Source organism: Hippichthys cyanospilos, chromosome 2, assembly GCF_059441005.1.
Source record: "Hippichthys cyanospilos isolate Australia breed blue-spotted pipefish chromosome 2, RoL_Hcya_1.0, whole genome shotgun sequence".
In the NCBI taxonomy this organism is placed as follows: domain Eukaryota; kingdom Metazoa; phylum Chordata; class Actinopteri; order Syngnathiformes; family Syngnathidae; genus Hippichthys; species Hippichthys cyanospilos.
The window spans coordinates 12,698,853-12,711,426 of record NC_142370.1 but is presented as its reverse complement, the minus strand read 5'-3'; the positions used below and the strand labels follow the sequence as shown (position 1 = coordinate 12,711,426).

The window sequence follows — 12,574 nt, the reverse complement described above, 5'->3', positions numbered from 1 at the left end:
AAAAATAAGTCTGCATGAGAGAAAATGTGACTGTGTATCTCGACAGTATGTCCGCATCTCTTTCTACCAACCAACCTTTAGGAGAAAAAAAAAGGATTAATTTCATTACAGTGTGACATTCAGGCTATCCAAGCATATGGTACCAATTTTAGTATCTCTACATTTTGTGTTAACATTGCTTACTAGGTATTTTTGCTTCTTAAAGTGTAGTAAGTGTTTTTCCCTACAATTGCAAATATGTTTTGTTTTTTTGGCCATCAATATGAGTGTCTAAATACATGCAACCACTACACGTGGGTGACCTATGGCAGTTTAATTAAATAAGCGCTTAACCACTTTTCTGATGTTTAAAAAAAACAAACAAACTGAAAAACAGCATTGCTTCATTTGAGTAAAAATGTACAATTCAAACAATTGTGCAGACAGAATTTTTTTTCTACAAACAAAAATCCTAACATAGTATAAAACGTGCCCCAAAAATACTGGGAAACTAGGGTATGGAAATTATTCATTTACAATATTGTCTATCTTCAAAGGTTGCGTGAGTGTGTGTGCATGTATGGGGGAATTGTTAAAGTAAAGGATCATAACAATATGTCTTAACAATTTCAAAGAGTAAAAAATTGTATCTAGCATGAGTCATTATTGACAGTGAATGGAGCAGATGAGGTCAGGGACCATAACTTTAGTCCAGTGGAAAATAAATAACAGGTTCTAAGATAGGCCAGAGGAAGCACTTCTTTACAGGGGGGGGGGGGGGGGGGGGGTCTAAACAAAATTTGAGTCTGGAAGAAATTCAAAACATGAATGGTTTGACCAAAAGAAGGAGTTCTTTCACTTCAAAGAAGAAAAAAAAAAAAAAAATCACAAAAAGGGGGTTGCTGCTGTTGGCATACTAGCCGGAAGCCCAGACTGGCAAGTAGAGTAGAAAGAATAGCTGGCAGACAGGACGAAGAGTCAACCCGAGTCATGCTACGACACTCGGATCATTTGCACCACCGTCTCGTCGGCTGCCGCTTCTGCCGCTTCTTGCTGTTGCTGTAAAAAGAAGCATCGGCTATTTATAGCGCATTCAGACCAAAATAGAACCACATAAATCCAAATTCTTTGGCAATGTTGTGAAAAGAAAAAAAAAAAATCAGCCACTCATTGTGTGTTTTATATTTATTTTTAGATTGGTAGTGCTGTTGTAGTTCTGGGCAAAAATTCAAGCCCTGCTAAGATACTATGTTTCTTCAAGTGTTACTCTCAGGTGCTTTATATGAAACTAGTACCAAAAATGTGGTGACACGTGACGCATTGATGTGCTTGTTACCTGTGCCAGCGCTAACGCCATTTCTTCCTTTTCCTTGGGCGAGAAGAATCGCCCCCCATCACCTCTCTTACGCTGCATGGCGTGACGGTGGCGAGACTCGTGCAAATATTTCTGAGAGTAAAAACATGCGCTTACATTGACTGACACTGTGGAAGACAGCACAGGGACAAAAGAGCCTTACCCTTCTTTCTTTGGGGATTTTGCCCTCGGCCTCCAGTTTGGCTCGGGCCTGTCGTCGCTTCAGGATGCGGTGGTACTGCTTGGCGTTCACATAAAGTGGCTCCTCCTCCAGCATCTCGGCACCCGGCAGAGGAATACGCTGCATTGTGGGCACTGCGCCGCCGCCCGGCACCATCTGATCCAGAACATAATATGCATAAATATACACGTCTGCCTGAAACCTGAGCATGTGCTCGTACTCCATTTTGGTTCTAAAATGTGACCATCTCTTGGATAAACGCTCCTCTTGTCAATATATATAAATATAAAAACGAACGCAGTATGATGTTGGGTACCTAGATATTTGGGCTTACCATGACCATTCCACCTGCGTTGACCATGTTGCCAGAGACGGGCAGGGTGACGGTCACAGTGCCTTGGCTGTTGGTGGTGTTAGTACTGGCACCTCCTGCCTGTACGATCTGGGCGCCCGCCAAGCTTGCAGCAGGAATTGTGATCATTCCTGACAAACACAGACCCCCCTTTTAGATAAAAACCCAAATGCAGACGGCAAATAAAGAATTTACATCTCGCCGAGCTTCCCACTTCCCATTCAATACATTTTTCAATTTACCCATACATGTATGTATAACAAATCGATACTCCCGAATACTAAATGTATTGAAATTTAAACCCCTTTTTATAGTTATGTGATTTTAATATAAAAAACAGCCCCGTGTTTTATTTAATAAAAAAAATAAAATTAAATTAAAAAAAACTCAAAAAAACCAAATGAAAAGACAATTAACTTATATATTATGCCAATCACAGATCACCAAGGAGGATCTCGTAACAATTGATCCAGCATCACTGAATATTTCTGGGACTTTAATTTTTTTCATGGTTCAGTTTTACTTGGCTCAGTAACAAAATAGGGGTGCTCCTTCACGAGCCCTAAAACTGAAGTTCTTGCAAAATCCGTTAAATGATCCAAAGAAGGCCTCTGCAACACCTGCTGGCAGAACCTTGGTAATAAGAAATACCAAAGCCATTTTTTGGTACATTATCAAAATAATTTTTGGAGATGCAAGTCCTAACACAGTGGTTCTTAACCTTTTTGGAGGCACCGAACCCCACCAGTTTCATAAGCTCATTCACCGAACCCTCCCTTAATAAAAAATAAAATATGAATTTTTTTTTTTACTAGTGCACGAAATGAATTGTGCATTAATATCACCTTGTTCAAATAACAAAACCAACACAGTACTTGGTAGGAAATCTCAGAGCAGGACGCTTTCAATGACTGTACCCACTAACTGCAGACTAGACTGAGGGGTGGACCTCTGCGGCGGAGGCTCCACCGAACCCCTGAGACCGACTCGCCGAACCCCTGGGGTTCGATCGAACCCAGGCTAAGAACCACTGTCCTAACAGGATGGTTGAAAAACAGAGAGGAAAAAAAAGCCGTGTGTATTGTACTGTGATTGGCCAGTCTGTCATGTGGTGAGTGGTATAGTTTACCCTGCTGTAGAACAGTTCCATCTGCATTGACTGGTTGGTAAACAATAGTCTGCCCATCAGCTGTCTGAGCCACTTGTTGCCCCTGCACACTGATCTGCTGACCCTATGGGGAAAAAAAATCTGTATTTTTTTCAATTTTTTGAGACAGGGTTAGATTTTAAGCAGCGGATTAGATGAGACGACTCTGGCTCTCCTTTGTGGATTTTGCATGTTACTTACGATTAAGACATTGGCTGGCAACCAGTTTATAGTGTACCAATGATCTTGAATAGATTGATAACAAGAAATACAGAAAATTGATGGATCGATTTGATTTCATGAGATGTTAATATGACGTTTACTTGAGTTCGGTGTGCCTGCCATCCAACAAGTGTTGAATTACACAAGTCAATGTTTTATACTTGAGTGGTTCCAAATGTGTCTGTCTTTTTTAAATGAATTGTGGCATTGGCTAGTTGACATACTTGATCTCCGCATTAGGTTTATTTCAAAGACATGAAAAAAGGTGCACTGTTAGAGCAGACTGTTTTTGGCTTATGATAAGCAACAAATATTCAGACAGGTCGAGTCAACGGTATGTACCAAAGGAAGAATATTTGGCCCGCCTGTTTGGGGGCAAGGTGAAAAAAGCTCATTGGCATGAACCAGAATAGTGCCCTCGCTCTCACCCCATCCCCACCCCAAAGTGAGTCATTTCAAACGGAGTGTCCAAAAAAATGTAAGTGTACCATAATTCTTTATCCTTTGTCCCATTAGGTGGTGATAAAAAACAAATTGTGCAACAAAACCTCTTTGCACTTTGAAGAACAATATTCAGTACCTGGTTCTGTCCGGCGGTGATGGCTGTCTGGGGTTGCTGGATGATGATCTGTTGAGCCTGACCCTGCTGACCTTGGAGCTGCAGAGTCTGACCACCTTGTAGCTGGATCTGACCGGGCTGCACCAGTTGGATCTACAAGCAAACACCCACAAACAAACATGAGTACAGTACACCAAAGGCAAACATGCATTCCATTTGAGTTGTCATGCCTAACCTGTTGCAGTCCTTGAGCGCCAGACACAGGAACTTGCATGATGGTCTGACCTTGGCCCCCCGACATGGCCTGCACCATGATGGGCTGTCCTGATGACGTGATGAGCTGCCCACCGCTCACCTGGACCATCAGAGGTTGCCCTTGTACCTACATGCAAGGACCCCACTGTCACAGCAGCTCGACAAGCTTTATTGATTTCACACGAAGGATAGACTTGTTGTGATTTCCCTTGAGAATATGTTATTGTCCTTTGAATGTACAGTCGCCCCTCGCCAAATGATGTCATTTTCCTTTGCAAAAATTACTCACCAACAAACACTGGTGGAGTTGCAAAAATTTCAGGAATTTTCGGTTGGATACTTTCCAAGACTAGTAATTGTCCAGTTTAAATTCTCATTAAATTTTACCGCAAACTACCCTTGTAAAGGTTTTGCGGTTTAAAGCGGGTTCTGGTCCCTAACCTCTGCCGATGGCAAGGGATGACTGTTTGAGACTTACAGCAGCCATGGCTTCACACATGAGAGGGATACCAAAGGGTGCGCACAAGCCAATGGCAACGATAGAGATGAAACAATTTTGTATCACGGTGAGTGAGAAAAACGTTCATGGTTAAGTCCTAGAATTGCTATTGGCAATATGGGACAGGTCAAATATTACATAGCTATAATCAGCAATCTTCATCCAAAGTGGCTGAAATTGGCACTCTTATACACGCTGTCCATTTCAGACCTGTTTGAGATTGGATTTAAGCAAACCAAATGTTTGGAATAAATGGGTCATATTTCTTTATGGGTACCTACTGTTGGGGCCTATTGCCCTTTGTTTGATTTGTATCGATTACACAAGTCTCTTGTAATACTTGAAACTAAAAATAAAAGCATGTGTCATTTCTGGTGATATTAGCTCAAATGTATATTGGTATCGAACAATATTCCAGGTTGAAATCGGTATTGTATCAAGTGAAAAAGTTGAATAGGGATCAAGTTAAATTGCATAAAGATAGAGTGTGAATAGGGAAAGAAAACGATAAGGTAAAGTAGAAGCGGGACTTGGGCTGATCCTACAACCTGCAACAGAATGGAACTGATGTGGATTTTCTTTAGGCTGATACAAATTTTTGGCAGAAAAAAAAATACTGATTATTCAATCATCTACTTTTATATACCGGTATTAAAAATGGCCAAAATAGATTTTGTTTCCTCACAATTCATTTCAATATGTGGCAATTATATGGAGCTTTTCACTATTCTGGACCTGGCTTGGTACCTATTCTCTGCAAAAAGCAAGGACCAACAATATATTGTTTATTTATTTAAAAAAAAAAAAACAACAACTTCCCTTTATAGTTCAGAATTGTATGGCACAAATGATGGAAGTTATCAGGACATTAAATTTGTCACATGTGTTTATGTTACTACTAGTTGAATGGATGTCATTTAACAGTTATGCTTAATTTCTGTTGCATTTGTATTTGTAATTGTAATTTATAGTATTTTGTGAAGTATACATTATTTTGTAATAAACTGCGACCAGTGTTACTTGTATACAACTGGTAAACATAAAGCCAAAAAGGTATGAATTTTTTTTCGATTTTTAGCTGTTTGCAGCAGAAATCTAGCCACATCACCCATGAATAGTAAATTCACTGTAGTCTGAAAAGTATTTTTTTTTAATTGTAAAGCATTTCATCACTAGTGGAAACACATTTTGCGCGCCATAAAACAATGTCAGGAGAGCTGAATGAAAGCTTCTGCTGTCTGGAAGACAATGCATGACAAAGCATTCATGCAAGTCACTTCAAATCACATTGCACCAGAAAGTCTTTGCAGATCTTTTCAACACCAGCAAACAGCAGTCATTGCACAAAATGACGGCACACACGAGACAATGTGCTGGGTGAACAGCATGCGGTGATTTCGGAAAGCTGGGAGACGCATGCTGCGAACCAGATGCATCACGAAAACATAACCAATCTGCCCTGACTGTAGCATGCAGATGCATATGACTCCAAATTTGCAACATGGCTGATATCCACTATTTTAAAGTCAGAAAAATAAATCTGCTGATCATTTGCTGATTTTGTTTTAATCATCCAAAAACAAAACAGAATAAAATCTGTCCACTTGCCAATTTCCCTTTCTTTTGTATAATTAAAAAAATATATATTTAGGGACAATGTACAATACTACTATGATTCTTTAATTAATTGGACAATTAGTGAGTTATTGAATTCTATTAAATATTGGCATCAGCATAAAAAAACAAGTATTTTTAACTGTAATTTTGTAGAATTGTAGCATTTAATCAATTGTCTAATTAATCAATAACATTTGTGATCATAGATTATTCATTTTGAGAGCTAGTTTCATTTAAAATTGTCAAAATAATTGGTTTTCAGCCTCTCACTATTAAATATTCTATTTCTGGGGTCCTGCACAGACGTTGAACTTTTGCAAACGTGTGTTGGACGTACTTTAGAAATGACCTTTTTTTTTTTTAACTTTCTTCCTGATAAAGCGATAATATTAAAACACTTTTCAATCTATTTCATCGATTAATTGAGAAAATAAGACAATCGATTACAAAAGTAATTGTTAGTTGCAGCCCTAAAAAAACAGCACCACAAACATTTATGTGCATTTTTTAAACAACTTGCAATAGACTTGTGGCATTTCCATTCATTTTAATGGGGAAAAGTTGATTTGAGATACAGGTGATTTGACTTATGAGTATGGTCACAGAACAAATCATACACTTAAGTCAAAGCATCACCATATCAATCCACATATCTTGAATTTATTCATAATTTTCATTTGACCACAATGAAAACTCAAAACACAGGTTAAAGCCTGTTTTTCTTTTTAATGGATTTAATTTTTCTGCCATGGTCTTAAATCCTGAACAGCAAATGCGGAGTCATGTACAAGGCATACGCCACATCGATGGGGCGGCCAAGACACCACTACCTGGAGTGTCTGCACCTGCTGGCCCGAGGCCGTCACCACGGGCGCCTCCGTTTGCAGCTGCACAGCCGTCACTGTGCCCTGAGCCTGCAGGCAAGGCACCATAATGCAACCTCACAAAACCCAACACTGTAGTGCTAACCTTCGAGCTGGAACGGTCCTACAAAGCATCGAGACGTCATCGCCTCATTTTGAAGGCTTCATTTGGCAAGTGGATTTTGTAGCTTGTAATATAAAATGGACTTTCACTTATATTGCACTTTTCTACCTTTGGTATTCAAAGTGTTTCACACTAATGGGAGGGTCAGCAGAACTTAAATGAAGGTATGCGTACCCCTGGAAGTACAGGAAGGCACTTCACAGACAACGTGAGATTTTGACAGGGTTTCTGCAGATATGAGATCATCTCAATTAATGCTTATTAACTTCATAATACTAACAGTGCTTTTTTTTTCAAATTAAGAGTAAATAATTTGAAGCAACTTTTTACTGAATTGTGATTTAGTGACTCTTCTTCAAAATGTACGCCTTTATTTTATTGAGGTACAGTATATACAAATGTGCATTGTCATTGGTGACAATTTTCTGAAAGACGAGCCAGAAATAAAACCGATTTTTGGGGAATTCCTATATAAAATACAAATGTATTTTCAAAATGTAATAGTTAATTTTTAAAATCCAAACATGCTTCGCACTAGTAAGGGTTTTTTACAAAGAGAGTACATTATTGAAAAAGGGTTTAGATCCACTGTGATATTTGATTGTTGACCGTTAAAGTCCACTTGTGGTGGTGGTTCAAGCTTCCCGAGAGACGATTGATTGACGGTCGACTCACCTGTTGTTGAATCTGTCCATTGGCCGCCTGCACTACGATCTGCTCCCCAGTCGCCGCCGTGGCAGCTGTGTACTGCTCCATAGCCGCTTAACCAACACGTCGTTCTTCAACGGAAACAAACAGCATTTGCAAAGATCAGACAGCATTTTTTACATCTGTTCATTGGATTATTCAAGATCCAAGAGTTTTATTGTCATATGCATAGTAATACCACACAATAAAATTCTTATTCTGTTCACTTCCTTGATATACAGAAAAAGAACAAAAATAAAACGTTGAAGAAAAATTAAAATAGTGACAGTAGAGTAAGAAACAAGTCATTTACACTCAAATATACATCAAGTGTGTAACCAAATTTTAATGACTTTATTGCCAACGATGTAGCATTTCTAGCCTTTCATGCATCAGATTCAAACCCCCCCCCCCCTTTTTTGGAGGGGGGGGGGCATAACAAGTATCTTAACACTGGAAAGATAGTGAATCAAAAGCACCGGTGAAAGTCTGAGATAGCATAATAATAATAACAATAATTACAATAACAATAATAGTAATATAACCTCCTTGCCAATAGATTATTGACTCATTTGGCATGAAATTGCTGTCAATATTTTATCGCTCTGGTGTAAAATATGCAAATTGTTGGCAATCGACAAGCACATGGTAAACATAGCAAATTGCTTTGATGATCCAAGGAAGTCTACACACTGGGTAAAACACAAACAAATATTAGCAAGAAAGTAAATCCTAAATTTTGATTTAAATCTTTTAGGAAAAATCTAGCAGAGTGGTTCTTTTACTTATCAATCATGTAGCCCTTGTGAAATGTTTGTCCAGCCAGTGCAAGCGCAAAGCATTTGCGGATGAAAATAAATTTACATTTAATTCAAAACATTATATTTTATGATTTCTGGCCAATCTGCTGAGAAATAGCATTATCATCACTTTCAATGCCAACCATTTTCGAACCCTCTTTAATCAAAACACTTGGACATTTTGGAGAAAAATATGAGTACCCCGTGCCTAATGCTTAAAGGCTGTTTGTAAGGATGAGCGTTTGCGATTTTGGACGGATGCTGGGAATGAATCCCTGACTCTTAAAAATACATGTGACTATTGCCTTCGGAACAAATCAGCTCGTGACAATGGGCATCCGTATTAAACTATACAAAATAAAGTAATGCGTTCTGCAAGTCACAGTAACACAAACAGTAAATTGCTTGATGTTCAATTTTTTTGTTCTTGATTTGAAAAAAAAAACTGTTTCTGTTTCGGCATAGTTTTAGTAAAATCTGGTAAAATCTCACGTACTCGTCCCCCCCAAATGAGAGCCACCGGTCTAGCATAGCAATAAGCAATTTTCAGGCTAAGGTAAATAGCGCGCTGTTTTTATACCGGGACTACATGACGATTTAGCTCAAATTAAATCACTAATAGTGGGATCTAGTTAATGGGCTATTTGAAGGAATTTGATTGGGTATGGGGGTGTAAGTCGCGTCCACTCGTCCGCAATATTGAGGTCGAGGGTGGCGAATGTAGCCATTACCCACCGTGCCTTTGTTTGAGCTAACAAGCTAAGCAGTTAGCTAGACCCACCGAGGCACGACATGATCATGTTCCGCGAATTTGTGCACGGGCCCCGATATTTAGCAACCATCATTCGATTTTGTGCACTTTGCCGGGTTAGTCATTTGGTTGGTCCGCGACAAACCAATCCGTGCTGACAGCTGCCCAATGCCTTCAATCGGCTCTCTCTTACCGTGTAGTCGCCGCTGTCCGATTTCCCTCTGATTGGCTCCAGTACAGCTCGCTAAAGCCCAATCAACAAAGTGAGCGAACAAAATGGCCGCAAATGAAGCGACCCCGTTCTGGGGGAGGGAGGAGGGAGAGAGGCGGGAGGAAAAGTGGGAGGGGTTTGCTGCAGTGACTCGAGGCGCCCAGCAGATGTAGTAGTCCAGAATCTACTGTACTGTATTTTCTTTTTAGCGGCCTTGGGAATCGCTGCGCTGCGCCCCTGTGATACTGAAACTTTTTTATACTATGTACACGAGTTGGGTTTTAACTCAAACCATTCATATATCAAATCGTCATTCCCCGGACCGAATGACAAGTTGCATCCCAGACAATATACAAACATTAACCAATAACCTGTAACGTATCGTTTTTATTTTAAACAGTAAAATACCAAATCGTGCTATACAGAAAACACATTTACAGTGTATCGTAAACACATGATGTTTACATGACCATTGGTTGCTTCTCCTGGTGCGCACACTAATATATCAATACTTCTTTACAACATGGGACAAAACCACTTTTGTCCCAACATATGTAAAACGGGTATTTTGTGTATTACTTTTCTTTATTTGAAGGTCTTGGAGAGAATTACTTGCTTACACGTAATTTTCACATGACATTTAATGAATTCTTCGCGAATAATGTAGCTTTTTTTCGCTTGTGTTTTGTCCAAGTAGAGTTGCCCTAGAACCCTGCATTTGTCCTCTAAATACAGTATACCTCTATGGTTGTACCTGTACCCGAAAAGCATCGAAAAAACCCCTCCGTCTTTGTATTCCACAAACGTTATCGAAAGTATTATTATATTACACGAGTTTCTGTCTTTTAAATTGATATAATGACTGCGATTTTTTTGTTCATGTTATTTCGCATCTTTGGTTGCGCACTTGTAATTTGTCCAAATGCCCTTTCCGTACAGTCCAGGAAATGCCTGGCGAAGTGACACCAACGCGAATTCCAGAAGAAACATTTCGCCTCTCGGTGAACAAGCAGGGACGCGCCTGCCACCTTTTTAATTTCGCCAATTACGAACATTCTCAAAACTGCGAACCACGTCGGCCATGACCCCTGGACGCTTCTGTGCGCTGTCCTGGTGGGTTCGATCAGTAACGACCCCGTCAGCGTGCTTCCTCAAAGCTGCGGCGCCTCAACCTCCATTGGGGTTTTGTTGTCATGCGAGCACCAGCAAACGTGCGGGGAAAATAAGTGGAGAGCGAAAAGTAGCCCCCAGAGATGGAGAAGGTGATGATGATGATAGAGACCCCTTAGTTGAGGAGGTGGAGGACAGACTCCACGCGTTACTGGAGTAAGTCTTCTTACGAACTTTCGTATTTCCCACAGTACTGATTAGATATATAGTATGATTTCATGGTTACGTTTCACTGTTACTACGTCTATTGTAACCGTTAGAAGCATAGATTGGCTATGCCCGCCTGGCCTGAGTGACGCAATCAAGAGACGACAATACCCACAGAAAAAGTTATATCTAGATGAGGCTGAGGTTTTGTTTTTTTCTACACAATAAAATATTTTTTGACTTTATGAAATTGAACAAGAGCAATAAACGAAGCTGTATTTTGACCAATTAATTTCGATTGTTTATTTATTTTTGGGCAGAGAGAGTATTAAGAAGCGGAAGACGATTAAATTCAACATCATGCACAGGAAGATGACCCCTTCGGGGGCTCCAGAGAGGACCTTGACTTGGGAAGCTATCGAGACCATCAGGTGAGCTCTTGGATGAGTATGCTACTTGATTAAATAGTAGGAGGCAACCAAGTGGTGGCTCAACAAAGTAGACAAATATTAGATATCTTGGTCCCAAAGGTTCTTAGATCTCTTAAGTTCTTGCACTCCACAAGTAACTGAAAGTCTAAGGCTCCTGATCCATTAAAGTTTCACACATTGCTATTGGCCTTAAAATATCAGCTCATAGCCGAGCCTAGCTGCCAAGTTATTGGCCAACATTACGTGATGTCATGAATCCTGTTTCAGGTATCTAAAGCAAGAGCATCCAGATGAGTGGACAGTTAAGCGTCTGTCTGAAGGCTTTTCGGTCAGCCCCGAAGTGATCCGAAGGGTTGTACGCACCAAGTTTAGTCCGACGCCTCACAGGAAAGCAGCGCAGGATGCCAAGGTAAAGTTTGCAAATCTAGGGAACTTGATATTATTGAGGAAACTTTAGTTTTGCATAATCCAAACAACAACTATCAAACTGGTGTCTTCACTTACAAATTCCCCGATTGATCACTCTCATATCATTAATTCTAATAGTTATTAGAATTAATGATAAATTAATTAAAATATCATTAATTACGATTCATCACTTAGTTGATATTCTTGTTTTGTTTTCTCCATTCATGTAATTAGTTCAGACTGTTCCCAAGCTTAACATGTAAGTGAACTTTACTATATTAATTCCACCCCAAAGGTGATGTCCAGGCTTCAGCGTCCTGCGTTGCCTTCAGGAGAAACCGGGACAGAGGAGAGCCGACCAGGTCCACACGCGGGCCGCTCCCTTAGCCGGATTTTGCCTCCCGGAAACACAGAAGCCGGCTTGGTTCCCATGACTGTACAGATGGATGAACGCCCCACTAAAGCTTCCGTTCTCATTACCGGTCCGGTGGCACCGCCAAGATGGCGCGAAGATTCTATGGCAGAAAGAACGTGGCCAGGACTTGAGGGCTCAGCTGAGACCGATCCACCAGAGGTGGATGACGAGGCGTGGGATGGACGAGTGTTGTCAGAGGAAGAGCTCAACAAATTTAGAGATGTTAAGCCTGCGCCTGTGCGACGAGTTGGGAATGAGTTCTTTGATGGCAACGGCCACTTTTTGTACAGAATCTGATGAACACAAGCTCCCCTGGATGAAATGGTTTGAATGTAGTCCATCGAATAAAAGCCAAGGGAAAATAGTGACCTGGTGTCTGTGCATCCAACACTCTACATTTTT

At 40.2% G+C, this 12,574-nt stretch overlaps 2 protein-coding genes across 5 annotated transcripts; one reads left to right on the top strand and one right to left on the bottom strand.

Moving 5' to 3' along the window:
- Nucleotides 1–298: 298 nt before the first annotated feature.
- On the bottom strand, nucleotides 299–9,684 carry nfyal (nuclear transcription factor Y, alpha, like). Of its 4 annotated transcripts, none has more exons than XM_088407746.1 (10): nucleotides 9,584–9,684; nucleotides 7,828–7,931; nucleotides 6,993–7,079; nucleotides 4,030–4,176; nucleotides 3,816–3,947; nucleotides 2,996–3,098; nucleotides 1,849–1,997; nucleotides 1,497–1,670; nucleotides 1,316–1,426; nucleotides 299–1,038 (listed from the first exon to the last, which is right to left on the bottom strand). In XM_088407746.1, exons 2-10 carry the CDS (start codon nucleotides 7,906–7,908, stop codon nucleotides 973–975), a joined length of 1,050 nt encoding a protein of 349 aa, XP_088263872.1. In that variant the 5' UTR covers nucleotides 7,909–7,931; nucleotides 9,584–9,684; the 3' UTR covers nucleotides 299–972. The 4 variants fall into 4 exon arrangements, with proteins under 4 accessions (XP_088263872.1, XP_088263874.1, XP_088263873.1 ...); XM_088407748.1 differs by having other exon boundaries at nucleotides 6,996–7,079; XM_088407747.1 differs by lacking the exon at nucleotides 9,584–9,684 and adding an exon at nucleotides 9,375–9,493.
- Nucleotides 9,685–10,545: 861 nt separating this feature from the next.
- Nucleotides 10,546–12,560, top strand: ngrn (neugrin, neurite outgrowth associated). The gene is made up of 4 exons (XM_088407753.1): nucleotides 10,546–10,927; nucleotides 11,239–11,349; nucleotides 11,617–11,758; nucleotides 12,053–12,560. Exons 1-4 carry the CDS (start codon nucleotides 10,683–10,685, stop codon nucleotides 12,467–12,469), a joined length of 915 nt encoding a protein of 304 aa, XP_088263879.1. The 5' UTR covers nucleotides 10,546–10,682; the 3' UTR covers nucleotides 12,470–12,560.
- Nucleotides 12,561–12,574: the final 14 nt, after the last annotated feature.